This window comes from Nerophis ophidion, linkage group LG23 (genome assembly GCF_033978795.1).
Source record: "Nerophis ophidion isolate RoL-2023_Sa linkage group LG23, RoL_Noph_v1.0, whole genome shotgun sequence".
Classification (NCBI taxonomy): Eukaryota; Metazoa; Chordata; class Actinopteri; order Syngnathiformes; family Syngnathidae; genus Nerophis; species Nerophis ophidion.
In genome coordinates this window covers 27,314,304-27,337,762 of record NC_084633.1, presented here as the reverse complement: position 1 = coordinate 27,337,762, position 23,459 = coordinate 27,314,304, and the positions used below count along the sequence as shown (strand labels likewise).

At 37.4% G+C, this 23,459-nt stretch overlaps 1 protein-coding gene across 2 annotated transcripts; it reads left to right on the top strand.

Annotated features, from left to right (window-relative positions):
- The first annotated feature begins 75 nt into the window (after nucleotides 1–75).
- On the top strand, nucleotides 76–21,974 carry LOC133541851 (uncharacterized). Of its 2 annotated transcripts, XM_061885545.1 has the most exons (4): nucleotides 76–1,664; nucleotides 1,740–1,902; nucleotides 11,222–11,307; nucleotides 20,051–21,974. In XM_061885545.1, the coding sequence occupies exons 1-4, from the start codon at nucleotides 531–533 to the stop codon at nucleotides 20,153–20,155; spliced, it is 1,488 nt and encodes a 495-aa protein (XP_061741529.1). In that variant the 5' UTR covers nucleotides 76–530; the 3' UTR covers nucleotides 20,156–21,974. The 2 variants fall into 2 exon arrangements, with proteins under 2 accessions (XP_061741529.1, XP_061741528.1); XM_061885544.1 differs by having other exon boundaries at nucleotides 76–1,902.
- The last annotated feature ends 1,485 nt before the right edge of the window (nucleotides 21,975–23,459 follow it).

The following is a 23,459-nucleotide window of genomic DNA, read 5'->3' as shown; positions in this document are numbered from 1 at the left end:
CAGACAAGGTAGGTGACGACACAGAGGATAAAGCTAATTACAACAGATTACTCTGGTATCACAGTGAGAAGCAGTCAATGGCACAGAGGGAGGTTGTGGAAGTGTTCGCAGATGCAGCACATATTTAAGGGAAGTACAAAAGCCCTTTGAGTTTATGCTAAGGATCAGAAATCCGAGGGGGGCCGCAGTCTCGAGGACCCACTGGGAGGAACAATAGAGCAAGACCAGACGAATGCCCAAGCGGATGATGTACTGAGTGAAGGGAAGGACAGTTCGGAGAAAACTGATGAAGACACATTTCTGAGTCATTTTCAGGCACTGGGTATAATTTTCGAAATGATACACTTGTGGAGAAGGTAGGACATCAAGCTAAACAAAACTGCAACATAACACTCTAGAAAATCAACCATGATCAGTTGTATACAAAGCCAACGAGTGATGCTGTCTAGCATAGTGACATCAGTTTCTTAAGGTATAGTATTTCAAATATTTCTTTGGCAAGGAGCGTCTAATGCACCTGTGAGGTAAAAATGTCTCAAAATCCTATAGGAAAAGAGACTGTACCTCGGTCAAAACAGGAACAGAATGTGAAAGTAAGGGCTAAGCTAGGGGATGAATGCCAAAGGATAGCTTCCGACATCCTTAAAGGGGAGCAACTGCTCCAACGTCTGCAACTGGTCCAACAACGCCAGGTGGCAGGGATAGGAGAAACGGAAAATATATTGGCTGAAGAGAAAGATTTGCCAGTACAAGTCAATGATCTGACAAGTGAAGATGTGGAAGAAGATACTCCATTAGAAGCCATCAAGTCTGTCAGGACAGAGACAAGTCTGATAGAGAGGATAAAAAATGACGGGAATGGAGATAAACCTAAACAGCTACAATGCCACAATATTACAATACCAGATGGAGGTTATTCCGATGATAACCCAAGCGTGAGTTGGGTACGTCCAGATTACCACGAAACAATTACTAAGCCATCTTCTTTTCGATCAACCTGTCACCGCCTCTCTGTTACTGAGACTGCTATGGAAAGGAAAGTCCACCGGGACGCCCAGGGAAAACAGAATCTTCAGAGAGCTGGTGGAGTTCTAAACTTGGCCGATGATCCAGATGTACTGGAAATCCCCTTCAATACCAACATCCTTCTTGAGCCATTTCCCTCCATGGTATGTCCAGGCCAAGAAGATGATTGGCAGCTCTCGCAGCAAAAAACGCCCAAGGAGATGAGTCCCAAAATTCAGCGAGAACTTGGGATGACTGGATGGGGAAAAATATCGAAAGTGAAAGGGGAGACACATCAATTAAAGGAGACCAAACTGCTGTTTGAAGATTTCCAACAGGATAACACACTAGGTCCAGCCAGGATAAGGAAACCACTTTCTTCATCGATGAAAGATCCGGTTTATCCCTCAGTGCTGGAGCGCACACGCAGCCTGGAGATGTTTTCAGTGAAAAGCAGCCCCATTTCCAGAGCTCACTCCTTCAGGATTCAGAATCCTGCAATCTCCGAGATAGAAAAACATTCTGAAAACCTTTCAAAGAGTCCAACTGGAGGTTCTCGAGACAGGTCACGTTTATCTCCATACGCCAAACAAGACAAAAATATGCACGTTCACAGGAGTTCCGAATCTATAAGTACTGATGCGTCCACACCAGCGGTGGTAAGTGTGAGCACAGTAAGAAAGGACAAGACAAGAAAGGAATCTGCCGCCATCAAACAAAATCCTTTCTTCAAGTTGCGTCCAGCACTGGCTCTTCAGCCAGATGTAGAGAAGGACATCAAAGAGGCGGAAGCCAGAGAGGACGAGCTGCGCAGACAAAGAAGCACTTTGTACGGAGAGACGCGACAAAGCACTGGAGAGGGCAACAAGACGCTACTCGCATCGGCCAACATACCAGGTGAGACTGGACAGTCAGACTACTGTGTTGTTCCAGGTGTTGGTTACATTAATTGTTTGATTGTGGAGCTCACAACAGATTAGGGGTCGCAAACACTTTGCCCGCAGGCGCATATTTTGTGGCCCTGTACTTAACTCAGAGTGTTCACATACTTCCAAAAGACTCATCTTGTACTGAATTACTGTGACTATTGAAGACATTAGAGAAGGAGCAGGATTGCTTACTCTACAATTACCGGTATTTTTGTTGAGCTTGCCCGCCAATCTGGAATAAAACTAGCTTGTTTTTTCATGTGACAATTTTAGACATATATACGATTCAACATTTGGAAAAAATAAGCTACATTTCAGCTAGAACTATAACACAAAGTAAGTGTGAAATTGACTTATTGAATTATTCATGGAGTGCAGGTCGTACTGTGGATTTAGTTTTTGCGATGCTCTGCCACTTCAAAGATGCGTCGTCGGTATTTAATAATTTAATCAACAAAAATTTTTAGATGAATCCATTAATTGACATGACTAAAACGTGAATAATTTTTCTTTAAAGGACTATGAATAAAACTACATTATGAACTGCTGTCAAAATAAACACTGGTCCATGATATTGATATTGGTGTTGAGATAGATTTTCCCGTAAAAAAAAATTGTTATTTCTCCATTTTTTTCTAACTTGCTACCAAAAATGGTGATAATGAGCTTATTTTACTGCACACACTATGGCTACTGTGCCAAGATGCATCGTATCCCTAAAAGTGTCACTTTGATCTTTATTTTTCTTTGACACATCCTGACCTTCTTACCACGTCTGGCACATTGATAAATGACCTTCTCCATTAGCATTAAGCGTGTTATTCCGGGAACAGAATCAGCCACTAGGGTAGACCCTGTCACAAGCCCATATTTTGTGGCCCTGTACTTAACTTCATAGTTTAGTGTCATTGCGGCCCACAAATTGGGAAACACAAAGAGCAATGTTCCTTAAATTACCTAAAGTGTTTCTAACCATCTCCTGTGGAACTTAGCTTTTTAACCCTCCCATGACGTTATTGCAATCAATCAATTTTTAGGACAGCCAATAGCTACAGTATTTTACGGACTATAAGGCTCACTTAAAATCCTTGCTTTTTTTCCTCAAAACTCGACAGTGCGCCTTATAACCTCCGCTGTTGCGTTTTCTAATATAAAGTAGTGAAAAGTTCTTACTTATACCTGTCAGTAAACTCGCCATGAAAGCGCTAAAACATACCGGTGTAGTGACTTTACATTATTCACCCAAGGAACTTTAGTTATTGCAGTTCCGGCCCGACAGTTTTTCACGGGTCACATTTCCGATGTTGTTGAGGAGATGCTGCTCCGTTATTGTTAGGACCATATTTTGACACTTCTTCCACTTCCGTCCTTGCACGCTACACCGCTACAACAAACAAAGATGATGGGGAGAAGACGCTGCCAAAGGTGAGCCACGTAAATAAGACCAACACAAAATGGTGCATACGGAAGTGACTATAAGAAAGCGGCTTGAAGATGATTTGTAGAACTTAATCCGTGCAACATTTTGACCAAAAAAACACCATTACATATTATGTAGACCAGTGGTCCCCGATTGGTACTGGGCCGCAGAATAATTTTTTATTAATTTTTATTTAGAAAAAAAAAATTAAATAAAATTAAAAAAATAAATAAAAATAAATAATAAATATATATGTATATATATATATATATATTTATTTCTTTTTTATTATTATTTTTTATTATAATTTTTTTTTTTGTTAAATCAACATAAAAACCACAATATACACTTACAATTAGTGCACCAGCCACAAAAACCTCCCTTTTTCATCACAAAAACGTCCCTTTTATGACAAAGAAAAAAAAAAAAAAAGGATCCCAGGTATGGTGTTCTTGGGATGCAACTCAGTATTCTTCTTCCTCCAAACACGACGAGTTGAGTTTATACCAAAATGGATACATGGATGATACAGCAGAGGATTGGGAGAATGTCATGTGGTCAGATGAAACCAAAATATTACATTTTGTTATAAACTCAACTCGTCGTGTTTGGAGGAAGAAGAATACTGAGTTGCATCCCAAAAACACCATACCTACTGTGAAGCATGGGGGTGGAAACATCATAATTTGGGGCTGTTTTTCTGCTAAGGGGACAGGACGATTGATCCGTGTTAAGGAAAGAATGAATGGGGCCATGTATCGTGAGATTTTGAGCCAAAACCTCCTTCCATCAGTGAGAGCTTTGAATGATTGACCAAATACTTATTTTCCACCATAATTTACAAATAAATTCTTTAAAATTCCTACAATGTGAATTCCTGGATTTTTTTTTCCACATTCTGTCCCTCACAGTTGAAGTGTACCTATGATGAAAATTACAGACCTCTGTCATCATTTTAAGTGGGAGAACTTGCACAATCGGTGGCTGACTAAATACTTTTTTGCTGACTAAATACTTTGTATATATATATATATATATATATATATATATATATATATATATATATATATATATATATATATATATATATATTAATTAAAACAGCCCGGCCCCCGGACAAATTATTTTAACCCAATGCGGCCCCCTGGTCAAAAAGTTTGGGGACCCCTCCATATACTATTCAACATTTGGAAGAAAAAAGGTACATTTCAGATAAAACGATAACACACAAAGTTAGTGCGAAATGTACTTATTGAAATATTCATGGTGTGCATGTTGTGCTGTGGATTTAGTTTTTGAAATGCTCTGCAATAGTAAACAAATAATAAATGTACTTTCAAGACAACTTCAAAGATGTCATGTATGTTATACTTTATATTTTAGTCGACTAAAATGTTTCCATCCATTCATTTTCTACCGCTTATTCCTTTCGGGGTGGCAGGGGGTGCTGGGGCCTTTCTCAGCTGCATTCGGGCGGAAGGCGGTGTACACCCTGGACAAGTCGTCACCTCATCGCAGGGCCAACACAGATAGACAGACAACATTAAATGTTTAAATTATAAATTAATTGACGTAACTAAAATATGACTAAAATGTAAATACTTTTTCTTTAAAAGACTATGACTGAAACTAAATTAAAAACTGCTGTCAAAATGTCCATGAGATTAGTATTGGTGTTAGTATAGATCAGGGGTCACCAACCTTTTTGAAACCAAGAGCTACTTCTTGGGTACTGATTAATGCGAAGGGCTACCAGTTTGATACACACTTATATCAATTGCCAGAAATAGCCAATTCTCTCAATTTACCTTTAACTCTATGTTATTATTAATAATTAATGATATTTATCTTTGTGGAAACGCTGATCATCTTAATGATTTCTCACAATAAATATATATTTTTGATGACATGTTTTAAATAGGTTAAAATCCAATCTGCACTTTGTTAGAATATATAACAAATTGGACCAAGCTATATTTCTAAAAAAGACAAATCATTATTTCTTCTAAATATTTTCCAGAACCCAAATTTTAAAAGAAATTCTAAATGCTTTGAAATAAGATTTAAATTTGATTCTACAGATTTCCTAGATTTGCCGGACTAATTTTTTTGAATTTTAATCATAAGTTTGAAGAAATATTTCACAAATATTCTTCGTCGAAAAAACTGAATCTAAAATGAAGAATTAAGTTAAAATTTATTAATCATTCTTTACAATAAAAAAAAAATACATTTACTTGAACATTGATTTAAATTGTCAGGAAAGAAGAGGAGCCCTGCGATGAGGTAGCGACTTGTCCAGGGTGTACACCGCCTTCCGCCCGATTGTAGCTGAGATAGGCGCCAGCGCCCCCAAAAGGGAATAAGCGGTAGAAAATGGATGAATGGATGGAAGGAAAGAAGAGGAAGGAATTTAAAATGTAAAAAGATATGTGTTTAAAAATCCTATAATCATTTTTAAGGTTGTATTTTTTCTCTCTAAAATTGTCTTTCTGAAAGTTAAAAGAAGCAAAGTAAAAAAATAAATGAATTTATTTAAACAAGTGCAGAGCAAGTCTTTAAAATATTTTCTGGGATTTTCAAATTCTATTTGAGTTTTGTCTCTCTTAGAATCAAAAATGTCGAGCAAAGCGAGACCAGCTTGCGAGTAAATAAATACAATTTTAAAAATAGAGGCAGCTCACTGGTAAGTGCAGCTATTTGAGCTATTTTTAGAACAGGTCCGCGGGCGACTCATCTGGTTCCGCGGGCACCACGTTGGTGACCCCTGGTATAGATTTTCCTGTAAAAAAAAAGTTTGTAATTTCTCCATTTTTCTCCAGGTTTTTTATATTATTGCTACACAAAATGGTGATAATGAGCACATTTCCCGGACACACACTATAGTTATTGTGCCATTGTATCTCCTAAAAGTGTCACTTTGATCTTTATTTTTCTTAGACACATCCTGACCTTCTTACCCCGTCTGGCACATTGATAAATGACCTTCTCCATTAGCATTAAGCGTGTTATTTCGGGAAGAGGTTTAGCCACTAGGGTAGACCCTGTCACAAGCAGTTAAGGAACGGGAAGTAGGAGCAGTTGGCCCCATCAAGTCGGGAAGATGCCAGCTCAAAGGAAGACATCTTTGTTTAGGTATTGTTTGGATGGGAATACCTTACTGGTGTGGAATAAAATGCAGCCGGGTTGTTTAGTTCATCGGTGTGATTTCCGTGTGTGTTGCAAGTTGACGCGTGCCCAGCAGGGGAGCTCTGACACGTGACACAATAGTGCAACCAGTCTGGGAGTGTATCAGTTTTTTTAGCCTCTGAGGGGGGACTCAAGGTGAAAAGCGAAATGCATTTGACAGTAATGTTATGCGTCTGCAACAGGGGATTCAATCAGGGGATTTAACTTTGAGGGAAATGCAAATAAGTTGCACCGTTGTTCGAGAAGCATTAAACTAAAATTGAAAAAAAACATTTATGATGCAAAAGTTAATTGCTACACAGCGGAGCCTCGATTTACCAACGCCTCTATTTGCGAACTTTACGATTCACAAACTTTTGGACCGCGGAAAATATGCCTCAGTGTGTCTGTGAGTATTAACGCTTTTTTAATGTTGCCATTTTGTGCAGCATTTATTGTAGCAATATGGTTGTAAAGTTAAGGATTTTGGGGATTTCTGGTCGCTTGTGATGGCAAAAGGGGTCTTCTGTGTGTGTGCCGATGTGTTCATGTACTGTAAGTGGATTTTAGTTTTTAACATGTTTATTATTGTAGCAATATGGTTGTTAAAGTTAAGGAATGGGGGGATTGCTGGTCGCTTGTGAGGGCACCAAAGGGTCTTCTGTGTGTGTGCCGATGTGTTAATGTACTGTAAGTGTATTTTACTTTTTAAAATTGTTATTATTGTAGCAATATGGTTGTTAAAGTTAAGGAATGGGGGGATTGCTGGTCGCCTTTGAGGGCACCAAAGGGTCTTCTGTGTGTGTGACGATGTGTTAATGTACTGAAAGTGGAAAAGTGGATTTTACTTTTTTAAAATTCTTATTATTGTAGTAATATGGTTGTTAAAGTTAAGGAATGGGGTGTCTTCTGGTCACTTTTGAGGGCACTAAAAGGACTTTTGTGTGTGTACCGATGTGATAATGTACCGTAAATGGATTTTCCATTCATCCATCCATTTACTACCGTTCAGGGTCATGGGGGGTGGCTGGAGCCTATCTCAGCTGCACATAGACGGAAGGCGCGGTACACCCTGGACAAGTAGCCACCTCATCGCAGGGCCAACACAGATAGACAGACAACATTCACACTCACATACTTGGGCCAATTCAGTGTTGCCAATCAACCTATCCCCAAGTGCATGTCTTCAGACTTTTTTAAAATGTTTATTATTGAAGCAATGTGGTTGTTAAAGTTAAGGATTTGGCGGCTTTCTGGTCACTTGTGAGGGCACCAAAGGGTCTTCTGTGTTACGTGGGGAACGCATTTTGGATGTGCTTGGTGTCACCCCAAGATGCACGAGGACCAGATAGGCAGGAATATCAGGTAAGAGCGTGGTTTAATATAAATATGATAACATAACACTGGTACAAAAGGCAAAATAAAGTGCGTGCCTACACACGGGAAGCTAATGCTAAACTTAGCATGCAGTCAAAAAAGTCCAAGAAGAGCGTGCCGAGCGCACGGAAGCAAAGGAGCTACTTAGCAAAGGTACAAGAGACTTAGGAAATGCCAACGTGACTGTTGCTTACCGCAAAACATACCATCCAGGAAGAACTGAGGTCGAAAAGAGACTTAAATACTAAAGTAACAATTACCAACAGGTGTGGGTAAGGAAACAAGTGACAGATGAATAAATCAAGTAACCATGGTGACAACAACAAACAAGGAAGTGCACACACAAACTCAGCACCGGAAGAGTCCAAAACAATCAAAAAACCGAAAAGGACTCAAAAACCAGACTAAGCATGTGATTCGGGAAGCGGATCACAACATTCTGTGTGTGTGCCGATGTGTTAATGTACTGTAAGTGGATTTTACTATTCAAATTGTTTATTATTGTAGCAATATGGTTATAAAAGTTAAGAATTTGGGGGATTTCTGGTCGCTCGTGAGGGCACCAAAGGGACTTCTGTGTGTGTACTGATGTGTTAATGCAATGTAAGTGGATTTTACTTTTTAAAAATGTTTATTGTTTTAGTATTAAGGTGGTTAAAGTTAAGGATTTCGGGGAATTCTGCTCGCTTGTGAGGGCACCAAAGGGTCTTCTGTGTGTGTGTTGATGTGTTATTATACTGTACGTGGACCTTACTTTTTAAAATGTTTCTTATTTTAGCATTAAGGTGGTTAAAGTTAAGGATTTGGGGGATTTCTGGTCGCTTGTGAGGGGACCAGAGGGACTTCTGTGTGTGTGTGTGCCGATGTGTTAATGTACTGTAAGTGGATTTTATTTTTTCAAATGTTTATTAATGTAGCAATATGGTTGTTAAAGTTAAAGATTTGGGGGATTTCTGGTCGCTTGTGAGGGCACCAAAGGGTCTTTTGTGTGTGTGCCAATGTGTTAATTCAATGTAAGTGGATTTTACATTTTTAAATGTTTATTATTGTAGCAATATGGTTTTAAAGTTAAGGATTTGGGGGATTTCTGGTTGCTTGTGAGGGCCCCAAAGGGTCTTCTGTGTGTGTGCCGATGTGTTAATGTACTGTACGTGGGTTTGACTTTCTAAAATGTTTATTATTTTAGCATTAAGGTGTTTAAAGTTAAGGATTTGAGAGATTTCTGGTCGTTTGTGAGGGCACCAAAGGGACTTTTGTGTGTGTGCCAATGTGTTAATGTACTTTAAGTGGATTTTATTTTTTTAAATGTTTATTATTGTAGTATTATGGTGGTTAAAGTTAAGGATTTGGGGGATTTCTGGTCAATTTGGAGGGCACTAAAAGGACTTCTGTGTGTGTACCGACGTGTTAATGTACTGTAAATGGATTTTCTATCCATCCATCCATTTTCTACCGCGTGTCCAGTTCGGGGTTGCTGAAGCCTATCTCAGCTGTACATGGGCGGAAGGCGGTGTACACCCTGAACAATTCGCCACCTCATCACAGACAGACAACGTTCACACTCACATTCACACACTAGGGGCAATTTAGTGTTGCCAATTTAACCCATCCCCAGGTGTATGTCTTTGGACTTTTTAAAATGTTTATTATTGAAGCAATATGGTTGTTAAAGTTAAGGATTTATTGGATTTATGGTCACTTGTGAGGGCACCATAGGGACTTCTTTGTGTGTGCCGATGTGCTAATGTGCTGTAAGTGGATTTTACTTTTTTTAAATGTTTGTTATTGTAACAATATGGTTGTTAAAGTTAAGGATTTCGGAGATTTGTGGTCACTCTTAAGTGCAACCAAAGGGATGTGTGCCGATCTGTTAATGCACTGTAAATGGATTTTACTTTTAAAATCTTTATTATTGTACCAATATGGTTGTTAATGTTAAGGATTTGGGGGATTTCTGGTCGCTTTTGAGGGCACTAAAAGTACTTCTGTGTGTGTGCTGATGTGTTAATGTACTGTAAGTGGATTTAACTTTTTAAAATGTTTATTATTGTAGCAATATGGTTGTTAAAGCTAAGGATTTGGGGGCTTTCTCGTCACTTGTGAGGGCACCAAAGGGTCTTCTGTGTGTGTGCCGATGTGTTCATGTACTGTAAGAGGATTTAACTTTTTAAAATGTTTATTATTGTAGCAATATGGTTGTTAAATCTAAGGATTTGGGGGCTTTCTGGTCACTTGTGAGGGCACGAAAGGGTCGTCTGTGTGTGTGAGGACGTGTTAATGTACTGTAAATGGATTTTACTTTTCAAAATGTTTATTATTGTAGCAAAGGGACTTCTGTGTGTGTGCCGTTGTGTTAATGTACTGTAAGTGTATTTTAGTTTTCAAATGTTTATTATTGTAGCAATACGGATGTTAAAGTTAAGGATTTTTTAGGTTTTTGACCGTTTGGGAATGCACCAAAATGACATTGCGCTTTGAAGTTTGCGGCTTGTAAAGGTTATTTCATGTCTACAAGGCTTAAAAATTATATTTGGAAAGTCTTAGACAGGTTTTTTCTGTGTTATAGTCTTAAAACTATTCAATTTATAGGCAATAATTGATACTTTGTGGAAATTAATTATACCACGGCCAGGTCGTGACCAACTAACATCAATAGATTTGGGTTCATTATGATTATTACTCTTTCTGACCAAGATAGGAATAAGAGGCACACCAACAAAAATGCAGTTCAAGTAAGTTTACAACCAGATATCAAGAAATAAGGAATTATTCATATTTACAAGTTATGTAAAGATGTTCTGTTCTGTTTACTTTAAATAATCACATAATTATGGTCAATAGTCACGCATTTATATTTCAGATATTGTTTGTATGTTATATTTATATATAAAAAGGTCAAACAAATAGGTTAATAGGTCCAAGGGGAAAAGAAAAAAGTCATACATCTTCTACCGCAGTGAAGCCAACTTTTAAACTGTAATATTTTAAAAAGTAATTAAAACTTACAAAATAGGCCAAAACCATGAGAAAAAAATATTTTCTTTAGACAATATATCTTCAGAAAAAAGGTTTGGCTAAAATATAATCTTAAACAATACAATTGTTTTTTAAACACATATCACGATGACGCCGTTCGAAGCGATGATAAATAAGCAATTCTTTCTATGGGATTTTGAATGGGCGCGGCCACCATGCTGCTAAAACAAACTAAAACTATCACATAGAACATAGTATGATTGTATTCGTGATAACTCTTTACAGGAGGAAACGCCATAACAAAACACAACCGAGTTGATTTTCCACTTGTTCCATGTCGTTCCAGGTGGTAAGCAACCGTCTCGAGGTAAACTGGAACGCGTTTGGCCACCCCCAAGCAAGACAGAGCGGCTGAAATCTGAACAAACTCAGGTAATATAATAGACTTTATATTAATGCAACGCTGTGTTTCATATTTGGTTATATATATTTGATGTATTTGTGTTTTTGGTTCTTTGTTTTTACTATAACGCTGTGTTGTGATAGTGTTAAGGGAGACTTGCACTTTTTTGGGGAATTTTGCTTGTTGTTATTATGAGAGACAAGAACACATGATTGGGGTTTTTTCACGATTATAAATATGACAAAAAAACAGTAAAAAGTTGTGGCTAATGGAAATTACTGTTGTAGTCTTTAAAGCTCTCTAAAACAACTTCAAAACCCTCCATCAATGTTTCATATACACACTGCAAGTATATATATAATGTTGTAACCGACACCTTCATAACAATATGTAATATGTTTTTATATACACTGTAAGTATACACACACATATATGTATATATATATATATAAATATATATATATATATATATATATATATATATATATATATATATATATATATATATATATATATATATACTGTATATATATATATATATATATATATATATATATATATATATATATATATATATATATATATATACTGTATATATATATTTTTTTTTTTTTATATATATACTGTATATATATATATATATATATATATATATATACATATATATATATATTAGGGCTGGGCAACGATTAAAATTTTTAATCGAAGTTAATCGCACTATTTCTCCGATTAATCGCGATTAACTGCATTGTATACGCAAAGCCTAATAATGAATTCAAAAGTAGTGTATAATGCACCTTTATTGGAATATTCTCCCACATGAACAAAAGCGCCAAAACATTTGTTGTGCAAACACAATTCAAATCAGTACTTGTTAAACAGTAGCAGTTATATAGCATATTTTATGAAAATCAACTCAAAAAATGTAAATACAAACATTTAAGCTTATTTCCACTGCCAGGGTTTTTAAGTTATCCTGTTTGTTATGGAAAATACATATAATCTACATACAAATCTCTGAGCCACAATCATAACATCCGAACAGGCAATTTCTGAGGTAACAGCAGGAACATTTTTTTTTTATCAGGGTCTTATGTTTAAAAAACCTATATTATAGGTAGTGGGCTGTTTTAAGGAATTTTTGATTAAATTATCCGTAGTAGCAATATTAATAATGTTGTGTTTATTCTGCGTAGTGCACTTAATATAATTATGACCATATCTAGGAATTGATATGATGGGAATTTTCCGATTGTTTGCTTGGTGCTTTGATAAACTGAACGCATCATATACATGGTACTATGTTGTGATGTTATGAGCCAGGGAAAAAAAGAACTACCCTACCCAGCATGCAACAGGAGTGACGAGCATGCGCGGTAGCCCGGTATAGGTTGTGTCGCCATGACGGCATCTTGTATGTTGTGATATGCACGCTCTGAAAGCAAACGTTAAGAACTCAGCCACACTCCTCGTCTGCATTATTGATAAATAGACAGACAACACATATACTCCGCTGCTTCCCAAGCCGCTGGATGTAGCCGGCAAAGTATTCCCATGCTAGCTAGCCGGTCTAGCAAGCACGCGTCTATCAGTCCAAAACGGCCCGATCTATCCACATTCAGAATTGTCTGGCGGTCGTAAGTGATCCCGGAGTGACCACGCTGTAAGCCAGCCATGACATTTGCAGAATTGTCCGGTATTTTTGCCAAATGTTCCATCTTTACCAAGAGCCCCTCGACGCCGAAGTACATCCGGGAGATGCCATCTTGTTAAGAAAAGGCGTTAACAAAATAAAAGCATGTAAACAACATACGCAAATGTGCGATAAAATAATTGTCGGCGTTAATAGATTGATGAGTTAAGGCGCAATTAACGCATTAATTTGCCCACCCCTAATATATATATATATATATATATATATATATATATATATATATATATATATATATATATATATATACAATTTAGTAACAGACAGCTTCATAACAATAATTAATATGTACAATATACACACTGCAAGTATAAACATAATGTAGTAACAGACACCTTCATAACAGTATGTAATATGTTTTTATATACACCGTAAGTATACACATATATATACACACACACACATATATATATATATATATATATATATATATATATATATATATATATATATATATATATATATATATATATATATATCTAGTAACAGACACCTTCATAACAATAATTAATATGTACAATATACACACTGCAAGTATAAACATAATGTAGTTACAGACACGTTCATAACAATATGTCATGTGTTCATTATTTACCGTATTTTGGTAATTTTAATCACTGACTGACTTCGACCGCACATTGATTTCCGTTTCCATAGCAACATACTTCCGACTTCTGGCAACAGCTGTGTGTTCATACATCCGAAAAGAATCGTGAGTGTTTTGTAATCATGGCGGACTACGTAACAGACAACAAAGATGACTATTTTTGGACGAATGAGGATTCACATTTTTTTATTTTTGAAGCTGCACATACTGAGGATGAACTACTGCTTTTGGAAGCCAGCACAGATATAGGGGGATATGCGGAGCAGACAGAAGAAGAGAGAGTGAGGTCAAAGTGACTTAGGCGCAATAAATATGAAGTTTGAAGCCAAGTTATTTTGACATAAATGGAGTGCTTACCCAAATAAGCCAGCTGGACCAAACCCACAACTGCCCATCACACTTTATATCGATCATGATACATGCAGCACTTAATGTGTGTTATTACTACTACATACACTGTCTGGCCAGCTGTGTACAAACAAAACATGAAATAATACTTTACAGATACTGTAATACGATTGTTCATGTTTGTCAGTCAGTACAGATTGGTGTCCTTTTGCAGTGTTATGCATTACAAACTCATTTCGTGCTGACATAGTAGATAGCTTATCTTGTTCCATAGGTAGCTTTTACGGCTAATACCAAAGCACGCTGATGTCTTACTACGATAAAAAAAATGGTTCGTCATTGTTCGCTCACATAATTACAATGTCGCTGCAGCTTGATTATTATACAGGTTACAGAACATAAATTAAGTATTGTTAACGGTTTTTGAATGCATTTTTAAAGCAATTAAGTGGTGAAAGGAATTGCTCCCATTCACTGCATTGCTAGTGAAGCGAATTAATTAACTCATATTATGGTCTACATATGATGAATGTTTAAATTCAACTTGGAAAAAGCAAACCACCAGGTTTAAGTAAATAATGGTTAAGAAGGAGCTTTAATAGGACATTCGCATGTGGACTGGAGTTAGCGCTCTTAGGAGAAGAAGCAATAAAACCCGGCTTCGGAATCCAAAAGTTATAGCTCTATCCTGGAGTAGAGATTCCATGTTTATCTTCAACGTCAAACCTACAAGTTATGATATACATCTGTTGTCTTCCCACTCACTACACACGAACATCTCCTTACATGGTCAGGTTGTCCTGTCCTGACTTAGCACACACCCAGACAGAAAAACAAGGGATATATAAACTGATGGTTTGGCTTCTCCACTTAGGAATCCTTCATTTTTGGACCTGAGTTCCTCCAGGTACTGCAGACCTGTTTAATGAGGCTCGCTTGTAATAAAGCAACTTTTTGTTCAGCAAAGTGTCTCACACTGCAAAAACTGAAATCTAAGTAAGATTAAATATCTCAAATATGGGTGATATTTGCTTATTTTCTGTTTGATAAGATCATTCTTCTCACTAAGCAGATTTTATGTTAGAGTCTTTTGCTTGTTTTAAGGGTTTTGGTCCTCAATGATCTCAGTAAGATTTGATGATCTATATTGAGTAAAACATGCTTGAAACTAGAATATCAAGTGTCATGAACACTCAAGTATATCAAGTAATACGTTCTTATTTCCAGCATGAAAAAAAAATCATGAATATGAGACAATTGTGTCTCGTTATTAAAACAGATGACAGCCAAATGGACTTTGCTGTTTTATTTTCAATGAAACAAGAGAAAATGCGTACTCATATAGTATTATAGTAAACTGACAGTTCATATTTAAACATTTAACATGTGACATTCCAAACCATTTTGAACAGAAATAGTTCATGCACATTCAGGTATGTTCTTCAAAATTACAATTAAAAAAATGTTTGGCCGGGGGCCAGGCTGTATATATGCGCACTAATTGACTGAAAGAGCACGTACTTGGCGCGATGATGTCATGTTGTCGATGGAAAAATGCATTTTTAGATCATATGATTTGCCTGAGCGGGTAGGAGATCCCGAGAGTAACAAGCGGTTGCCTTGTTGCCTTTCCATTAAGAACAATTGTTTTTAGTATAAGTTTGCTGGTTTCAAGAAATGTAATGCCAAGCGCATATTATTATGTCAAGATAATGGCACTAGCATTTACTTCATTTAAGAATATTTTTCAACATCCATCCTGTCAGAGTTATTAATTGTTGAACCCCAAGATGCAGAGAAGGAGGCAGGCATAGAATATGAAGACATGATTTAATATAAATAATAGAACAAGAACAAACAAAAAGCACGCACGTGGGCGAATAACAAACTAAGGGAGCTAGCACTGGAAGCTAGAAAACAAAAAGGAACTTTAGCATGGAAGCTAGAGGATAACAAACAGAAAACCTGGAAATAACTAATGGCTAACAAGAACAGCTTACCGCTACGACGACCAGGACAAAATGTAGCACGACAGGTAATAGCTGAAAAGAATCACAGACAAGACAGGTAGCAAAGACACAAGAGTGACATGAGGCAACGACAAGTCCGAATGACAATACAATGATCCAGCAACTGACACAAGACAAAGTAGGTACAAATAGGAGCAGGCTGATTGGAAACGGGTGTGGCCAGGTGCCAATCAGCCGCAGCTGAGGAGGAACACAGCACTCAGGGAACAAGACAGGAAGCTGACAAAATAAAAGCACTAGACAGGAACTGAAGACAGGAGATACTAAACACAGAGGAAACAGACAAATGCAGAGGAAAAAACTAAAACATAGACAAACTGTCAGGGGAAAGCCTGACACATCCATCCATTTTCTACAGCGTATTCCCATTGGGGTCGCGGGGGGAGCTGGTGCCTATCTCAGCTACAATCAGGCGGAAGGCGGCGTACACCCTGGACAAGTCGCCACCTCATCGCAGGGCCAACACAGATAGACAGACAACATTCACACTCACATTCACACACTAGGGCCCATTTAGTGTTGCCAATCAACCTATCCCCAGGTGCATGTCTTTGGAAGTGGGAGGAAGCCGGAGTACCCGGAGGGAACCCGCGCATTCACAGGGAGGACATGCAAACTCCACACAGGACTACTCAGGACCTTCGTATTGTGAGGCAGACGCACTAACCCCTCTACCACCGTGAAGCCCATTTTTCAACATATTGACATTTTTTTTTCTACCAAGAAAAATGCACTTGTTATTAGTTAAAATATACTTATTTTAAGGTATTTTGGGGTTCATTGAGGTTAGCTAAGTTTACTTCTTTTGGAAAGTCTTGACAAGCCAAATGTCCTTGTTCTATTGGCAGATAATTTTGCTTAGTTCAAATAAAATACTCCTCATTTTTGTATTTTTTTTTCTTGTTTTTGAACACCGACGTGCAGACGTCTCTTTTGATTCATCTGCACTGCCTTGTCGCCCTCTCGTCAAGACCAGAAATACACTTTAGTTGCTAATACGAACAAGAAAATTTTGAAATGTTAGAATGCAAATAAATAAAAACGTTTATCTTCTTGTCTCTCGTCTCTCATAATCAGGGGTCTCAGAAACTATTTTGTTATTTTGCGGCCCCCACCTTCATATGAAAGTTTAATGTTAATGCGGCCCGCAACTTTTATATGAATGGCGCTTGACAGCGTTGTGTTATTTGGGTCCAAAATGGCTCTTTCAACGTTCTGGGTTGCCTACACCTGCATTAGTGGAAAAGCGGCAAGTGAGTGAAAGCGACAGAGACGTTGCCATGGAGACGAGGGTTTTCTTACGTGCCCGGCTGCAGTCACACCGCGAAACCTGTCCGTCAGTAATAACAGTCCCCGATAACCTGGACCAAATCTTATATGTTTTATTTGGATTGCCTCACACGATGAACACTACATATATTTCTATATGACGCCGGATAACACTCCGAGAGTGTCACTTTTTTGCACTCGCTATCCCGCCGACCGCCATGTCGCTGTAGCAAGGGAAAGCGGAACAACTCACATTGAGGAAATAACATTATTTTCCATGCGTCAGCTAAATACAAATATATTCCACAACCCCATATATGTATTTTTCAAAGCCTGCACTGAAGAGAAAGGTTAGTGATGAGCAAAGACAATTCCAGGAAAAGTGGGAGATGCAATATTTCTTTGTTGAGCACAGGGGCACCCTGACGTGTCTTATTTGCACAGAGAAAGTTGCGGTGCACGAGGGATACAATTTGAAACGTCATTATACAACTAGACATGCTAAGAAGCATGCAACATTTTTTTTTAGGAAATCTTTTCTTGCGGCAGTGGACCCGAGGTGAAGTGAGTTTGAGACCCCTGCTCATAATGATTGTGAACGATGGGCAAAATTCCCCTAATAAAAAGTGCAGTTCCCTTTTAAGTCATATTCATACACTGTAAAAAAAAATAATGTAAAAAACGGTCATCTACTGGCAGCTACGGCTGCCAAACGAAAACCATAAAATTAAAGTAAAACATTATAAACCAAATAATGATCAAAATCATTATATTTACAGAAATTTTCATGAAACTTTTTGCGGAAAAATATCATAATTTTACAGATTTTTATTAAATTATTAAGATTAACCACCTTTTAATAAAGTGACGATGCAAACAGGTCGGCAGAAAAATACCTTTATTCTACAGAGTTTTTCCAAATTATTATGATCAACCACCTTTTATGAAATGACAATGCTGGCAGTTCCACAGAAAAATACCATTATTTTACAGATTGTTTCCGAATTGTTAAGATCAGGGGTCTCAAACCCAATTAACCTGGGGGCCACTGAATGCAGAAACTACGTGGATATATATTCATCTTCTTTGAATGGTTAGCCCGACCTAGCAACATTCTTTCCAATCCCCCCAATTTAACCGAGAAATAGGCTGTGACACTCGCGAAGGATTGTCCCAACCCGATGTCTACTACCTTGATTGTCCTCGACAACCTTACGTAGCGTTCACTCATTCACCATACAAACAGCGTGCCGGCAAAGTTGCATATTGTACAAGGCTTTGTTGGACTTACAAAACTAACTGCAAGACATACTTGATCGACAGTCATACAAGTCACACTGACGGTGGCCGTACAAACAAATTTAACACTGTTACAAATATGCGCCACACTGTGAACCCACATCAAACAAGAAAGGCAAACACATTTCGGGAGAACATCCGCACTATAACACAACATAAACACAAAAGAACAAATACCCAGAATGCCATGCAGCGCTCGTGGCGCAGTGGAAGAGTGGCCGTGTGCAACCCGAGGGTCACTGGTTCAAATCCCACCTAGAACCAATCTCGTCACGTCCGTTGTGTCCTGAGCAAGACACTTCACCCTTGCTCCTGATGGGTGCTGGTTGGCGCCTTGCATGGCAGCTCCCTCCATCAGTGTGTGAATGTGTGTGTGAATGGCTAAATGTGGAAGTAGTGTCAAAGTGCTTTGAGTACCTTGAAGGTAGAAAAGCGCTATACAAGTACAACCCATTACTCTTCCAGGCTACACCCCCGCCACCACCCCACATCACCGCCCCCCTCCGTGCGTTGTTTGAGTAGCACTGCATGGCATTCTGGGTATTTGTTCTCTTGTGTTTATGTTGTGTTACAGTGAAGATGTTCTCTCAAAATGTGTTTGTCATTCTTGTTTGATGTGGTTCCACAGTGTGGCGCATATTTGGGAAAGTGTTAAAGTTGTTTGTACGGCCACCGTCAGTGTGACTTGTACGGCTGTTGGCTGTGATCAAGTATGTCTTGCAGTCACCAACATGCGTCATATTACGGAGAAAAAAATTTAAATTGTTAGTATGTGCATAAACCTTTATATAACAGGCTACATATATTTTTCAACTTGAATATAAAAATACACATAAATATTAAAAAAATAAGATTTTCCTTAAAATTACATATAAAACTGTTAGATTGTTAGTATGGACATAGACTTTTATATAACCAACTACATATTAAATGAAAGTTAATTACTGTAATTTTACATAAATTTGAAAGTAATTTAAGAAAACAGAAAATGATATGTATAATTAATTTGGTATTTTTCCGTAAAAAAAATAGAACTATACATAGTTTGTCATTACTGGCATATTACTTAAAATAACAGGTCGTTTGTTTATTTACAGATAATGTCTTCAATTCTAGTTTTATAACCTATTTAAAAAAAATACAAAAATTACAGTAGAAATTTAGAGTAAATTAACCATAAAAAGAGGATTTTTTTTTTTTTTACAGTGTACTGTTGGAATTCAAAACGTATTGTAGAGGAATAATTATTGACAGTTTTGTCTCAGAAAATGGGTTACAAGCACAAGTATTGTCTATTAGTACCTCATAAGTAAGAGAAAAACATGTATTAATGATTGCATGATTACACTAGTTCTGCACTCACACAGCAGATGTTGAAGGCATGGCCAATACTGATTTTTTTCCGTTATTTGTTTTTGCAATTTGAATGCATCTTTCTGTATATTGATTTTGTCTTGTTGCAGGAAAGTAATCCATCCATTTTCCAAATACGCTTTGTCTCACCGCAGGGGGCACGCGTGCACAGAGCAGGAAGTCAGAAGTCCGGTCTCTGGCAACGCTGGGAGTCCGGTGGCCTCAACGGGCAGACGGCTGGAAAAAAGAATGGACCTTGACTTATTTGACTTTAAGCAGATATCAAAATATGACTTCCTGTCAAATACTAGAATGAGAGGATGAAAAATTAATGTGTTGGAAAAACTTTTATAGACAGTGGGTTCCGCATTTCTTGCTATTTACCATTTCCGACACTGCAAATTATCATATATCAGATCGAAAACATAATTTAACTTTTATTTCTTCTCAAATACACGTCTCGCTCACCCTTAGGTCCTGATCTATTACGATCCAAAACCAGTGAAATTGGCACGTTGTGTAAATGGTAAATAAAAACAGAATACAATGATTTGCAAATCCTTTTCAACCTATATTAAATTGAATAGACTGCAAAGACAAGATATTTAATGTTCCAACTGAAAAACTTTGTTATTTTTTGCAAATATTAGCTCATTTGGAATTTGACACCTGCAACAGGTTTCAAAAAAGCTGGCCCAAGTGGCAAAAAAGACAGAGAAAGTTGAGGAATGCTCATCAAATACTTATTTGGAACATCCCACAGTTGAACAGGCTAATTGGGAAGTTCTGGGTGCCATGATTTGGTATAAAAGCAGCTTCCATGAAATGCTCAGTCATTCACAAACAAGGATGGGGCGAGGGTCCCTACATTTTGAACCAATTTTTGCGTGAGCAAATTGTCCAACAGTTTAAGAACAACATTTCTCGAACAGGCTGCTATTGCATGAAATTCAGGGATTTCACCATTTACGGTCCGTAATATAATCAAAAGGTTCAGAGAATCTGGAGAAATCACTGCACGTAAGAGATGATATTACGGACCTTCGATCCCTCAGGTGGTACTGCATCAAAACCCGACATCAGTGTGTAAAGGATATCACCACATGGGCTCAGGAACACTTCATAAAACCACTGTCAGTAACTAGTTGTTTTTTTTTAATTGATTTCAACTCTGTACACTGCTGCTGGAAATGTAATTTTCCTTAAGGAACTCTCCTGAAGGAATCAATGAAGTACTGTCTATCTACAGTTTGTTGCTACATCTGTAAAAGCTATTTAAAACTGTACTATGCAAAGCCGAAGCCATTTATCAACAACACCCAGAAACGCCACCGGGTTTGCTATGCCCGAGCTCATCTAACTGCTGCTCAGTTCAAACATTAAATATCTTGTCTTTGCAGTCTATTTAATTGAATATAGGTTGAAAAGGATTTGCAAATAATTGTATTCTATTTTTATTTACAAATAACACAATATGCCAACTTCACTGGTTTTGGATGTTGTACTAAGATCCGAATACTACGTGTTAAACAGCGTGGCAATATATACATTTTCCTGTTGTGTGTGATCTACTAAGACTGCGTGTGCAATTGAAAAGTAATGCAGATCTCGCCTTATATAAACGAGGTTTGTGCGCGTACTGCTGTCTGTGGCCATGGAATAACTCAGTTTCCTCCACACTCAAACCATTTTGGCCTCCAGCCTGTTTTGCAATATCGAACAAGCCTCGCACATCTGCAATCGGGAACACCTTTTCTCCAATGTGGTTATGGTTTTTGTTTATTACAAATACGCAAACAATTACAAAATGACGCATCGCATGTCTCCAGTTTGTCATTGCAACATGTTGGAAAATAAAATATAGAATATAGAGTTTAATTCAAGACAACAAAAAATATTTGTAGCTCGCTGACGTGTGCTGTGCAAGGATGGACCATGACAACAGCAGCGCACTCATGTCTGGAATGATCCAAACACAAGAAAATGCATATTGTAAGACATGTTTTCATATAGTAGACAGATTATAGTAATACATTTCGTAAATTAAAAAATCGTTTTCAAACCAAAAAAAAAACAAAACACCAGACACAAAAAAAGCATCAGTTTTTTTCTAATCAGCCCCTTAAGTCATCCAGCAGCTTTAGAATTATAAAATTATATTGCTGAATAGTCAGTCTGTCTTTGCTGCATGATCGCCTCCTTACTGTCAGTTTGCATGTACTTTTCAGATGTACTAAATCAGTGTTTCTTAACCATTGTTGGGCCGCAAGCGCCCTCTAGAGGCCCTCAACCTGTTCCTCAGCTCCTGGTCTGTATGGCCCGCAGCGGTACTTTGTTGTAGTACACTTTTCCACCACTTGTGGCACTAACGACGATATAAAACAAACAGAAGAAGTTGGTAGCTAAAGTCATAGAGGTTTTTAAGCGCAAAAATTATGAATAGAGTGGTGAAGCTGTATTTTCATTTGCACTTGAATTTTATTGACAGTTTATTTAAGAAACCTATTTGTTATTGTCAGTTTTGCATTAGTCCCGTTTTAGCATTATATTTACTTTGTACTTATTCTTATAATCAGCCTGACCTAAGCCTAAGGTTTATGTTTTATAAATAATAATCTTTGTGATCAACATGTGCTTTCATACCATTCGACAAGCTTGTAAACTGTAAGTATGTTAAATATAATTATTGAACACGATTAAAATCCAGAGTAAGAGGACTAATGTAGTGTTAGTATTTCAGTGGGCCCCGGGACCCTCTGTAGTGGAAAAGTTGGGCCCGAGATCAAAAAGGTTAAGAACACAAAATAGTGCCCGCAAAACAGTTTCAGCCTTGATAAATCACAAACGCGTGTGCTGAAATGTTGTGGGTGCCCTGTATGTGTTGCATTTTTTTCCTACAGTAAATATGAAAGCCAAAAGTTTGAAAAATAATGACATAAAATGAAAATAATATTTTTCTATTAAATATTAACTTTTTGTTAAGTGAACATTAGTGAATGGAATGAATAAATACATGTTCTGTTCATATAGAGGGAATAAACCTGATATGAGGCTGCTGCTGTAGGTTTTGGTGTGCAAGCCAACTTACAGTTTAGTGCACTAAGCCTAGTCCTGAGTACACTGGACGATGACACGGTGGAAAGTCAGCACTAAGCAGATTGGTGTGACTATTTCTGTTTGTCACATTGTCGTCTATATAATGTTTGCAGAAACATTATGACTTTTCATAATGTGGAATCTACAGCCTGTATGATGTATTTAATGTAAATACAGAAAAACACACTCAGAGGTGTTGTATTCTCCACGAGGAAGGGGGAGTACGTGAGCTAGCAGGTGCATGTCGCTACCGTCTCTTGTCAGAGAAGAAGCCAGTGGTTTGTTTCTTTTAACCACAAGAAAGATTTGTTATTACTCTGCCGAATAAATAAATGAATGTGGCTATCAATATGGATTATTTATCTGAGCTCAAAAAATTATGAACAGTTTTCCCGAAGAATGATACTTCACTTACAAATAAAAGGCCACAAATGTTTTTTTGTATTTGATAACATTATTATGAAATTA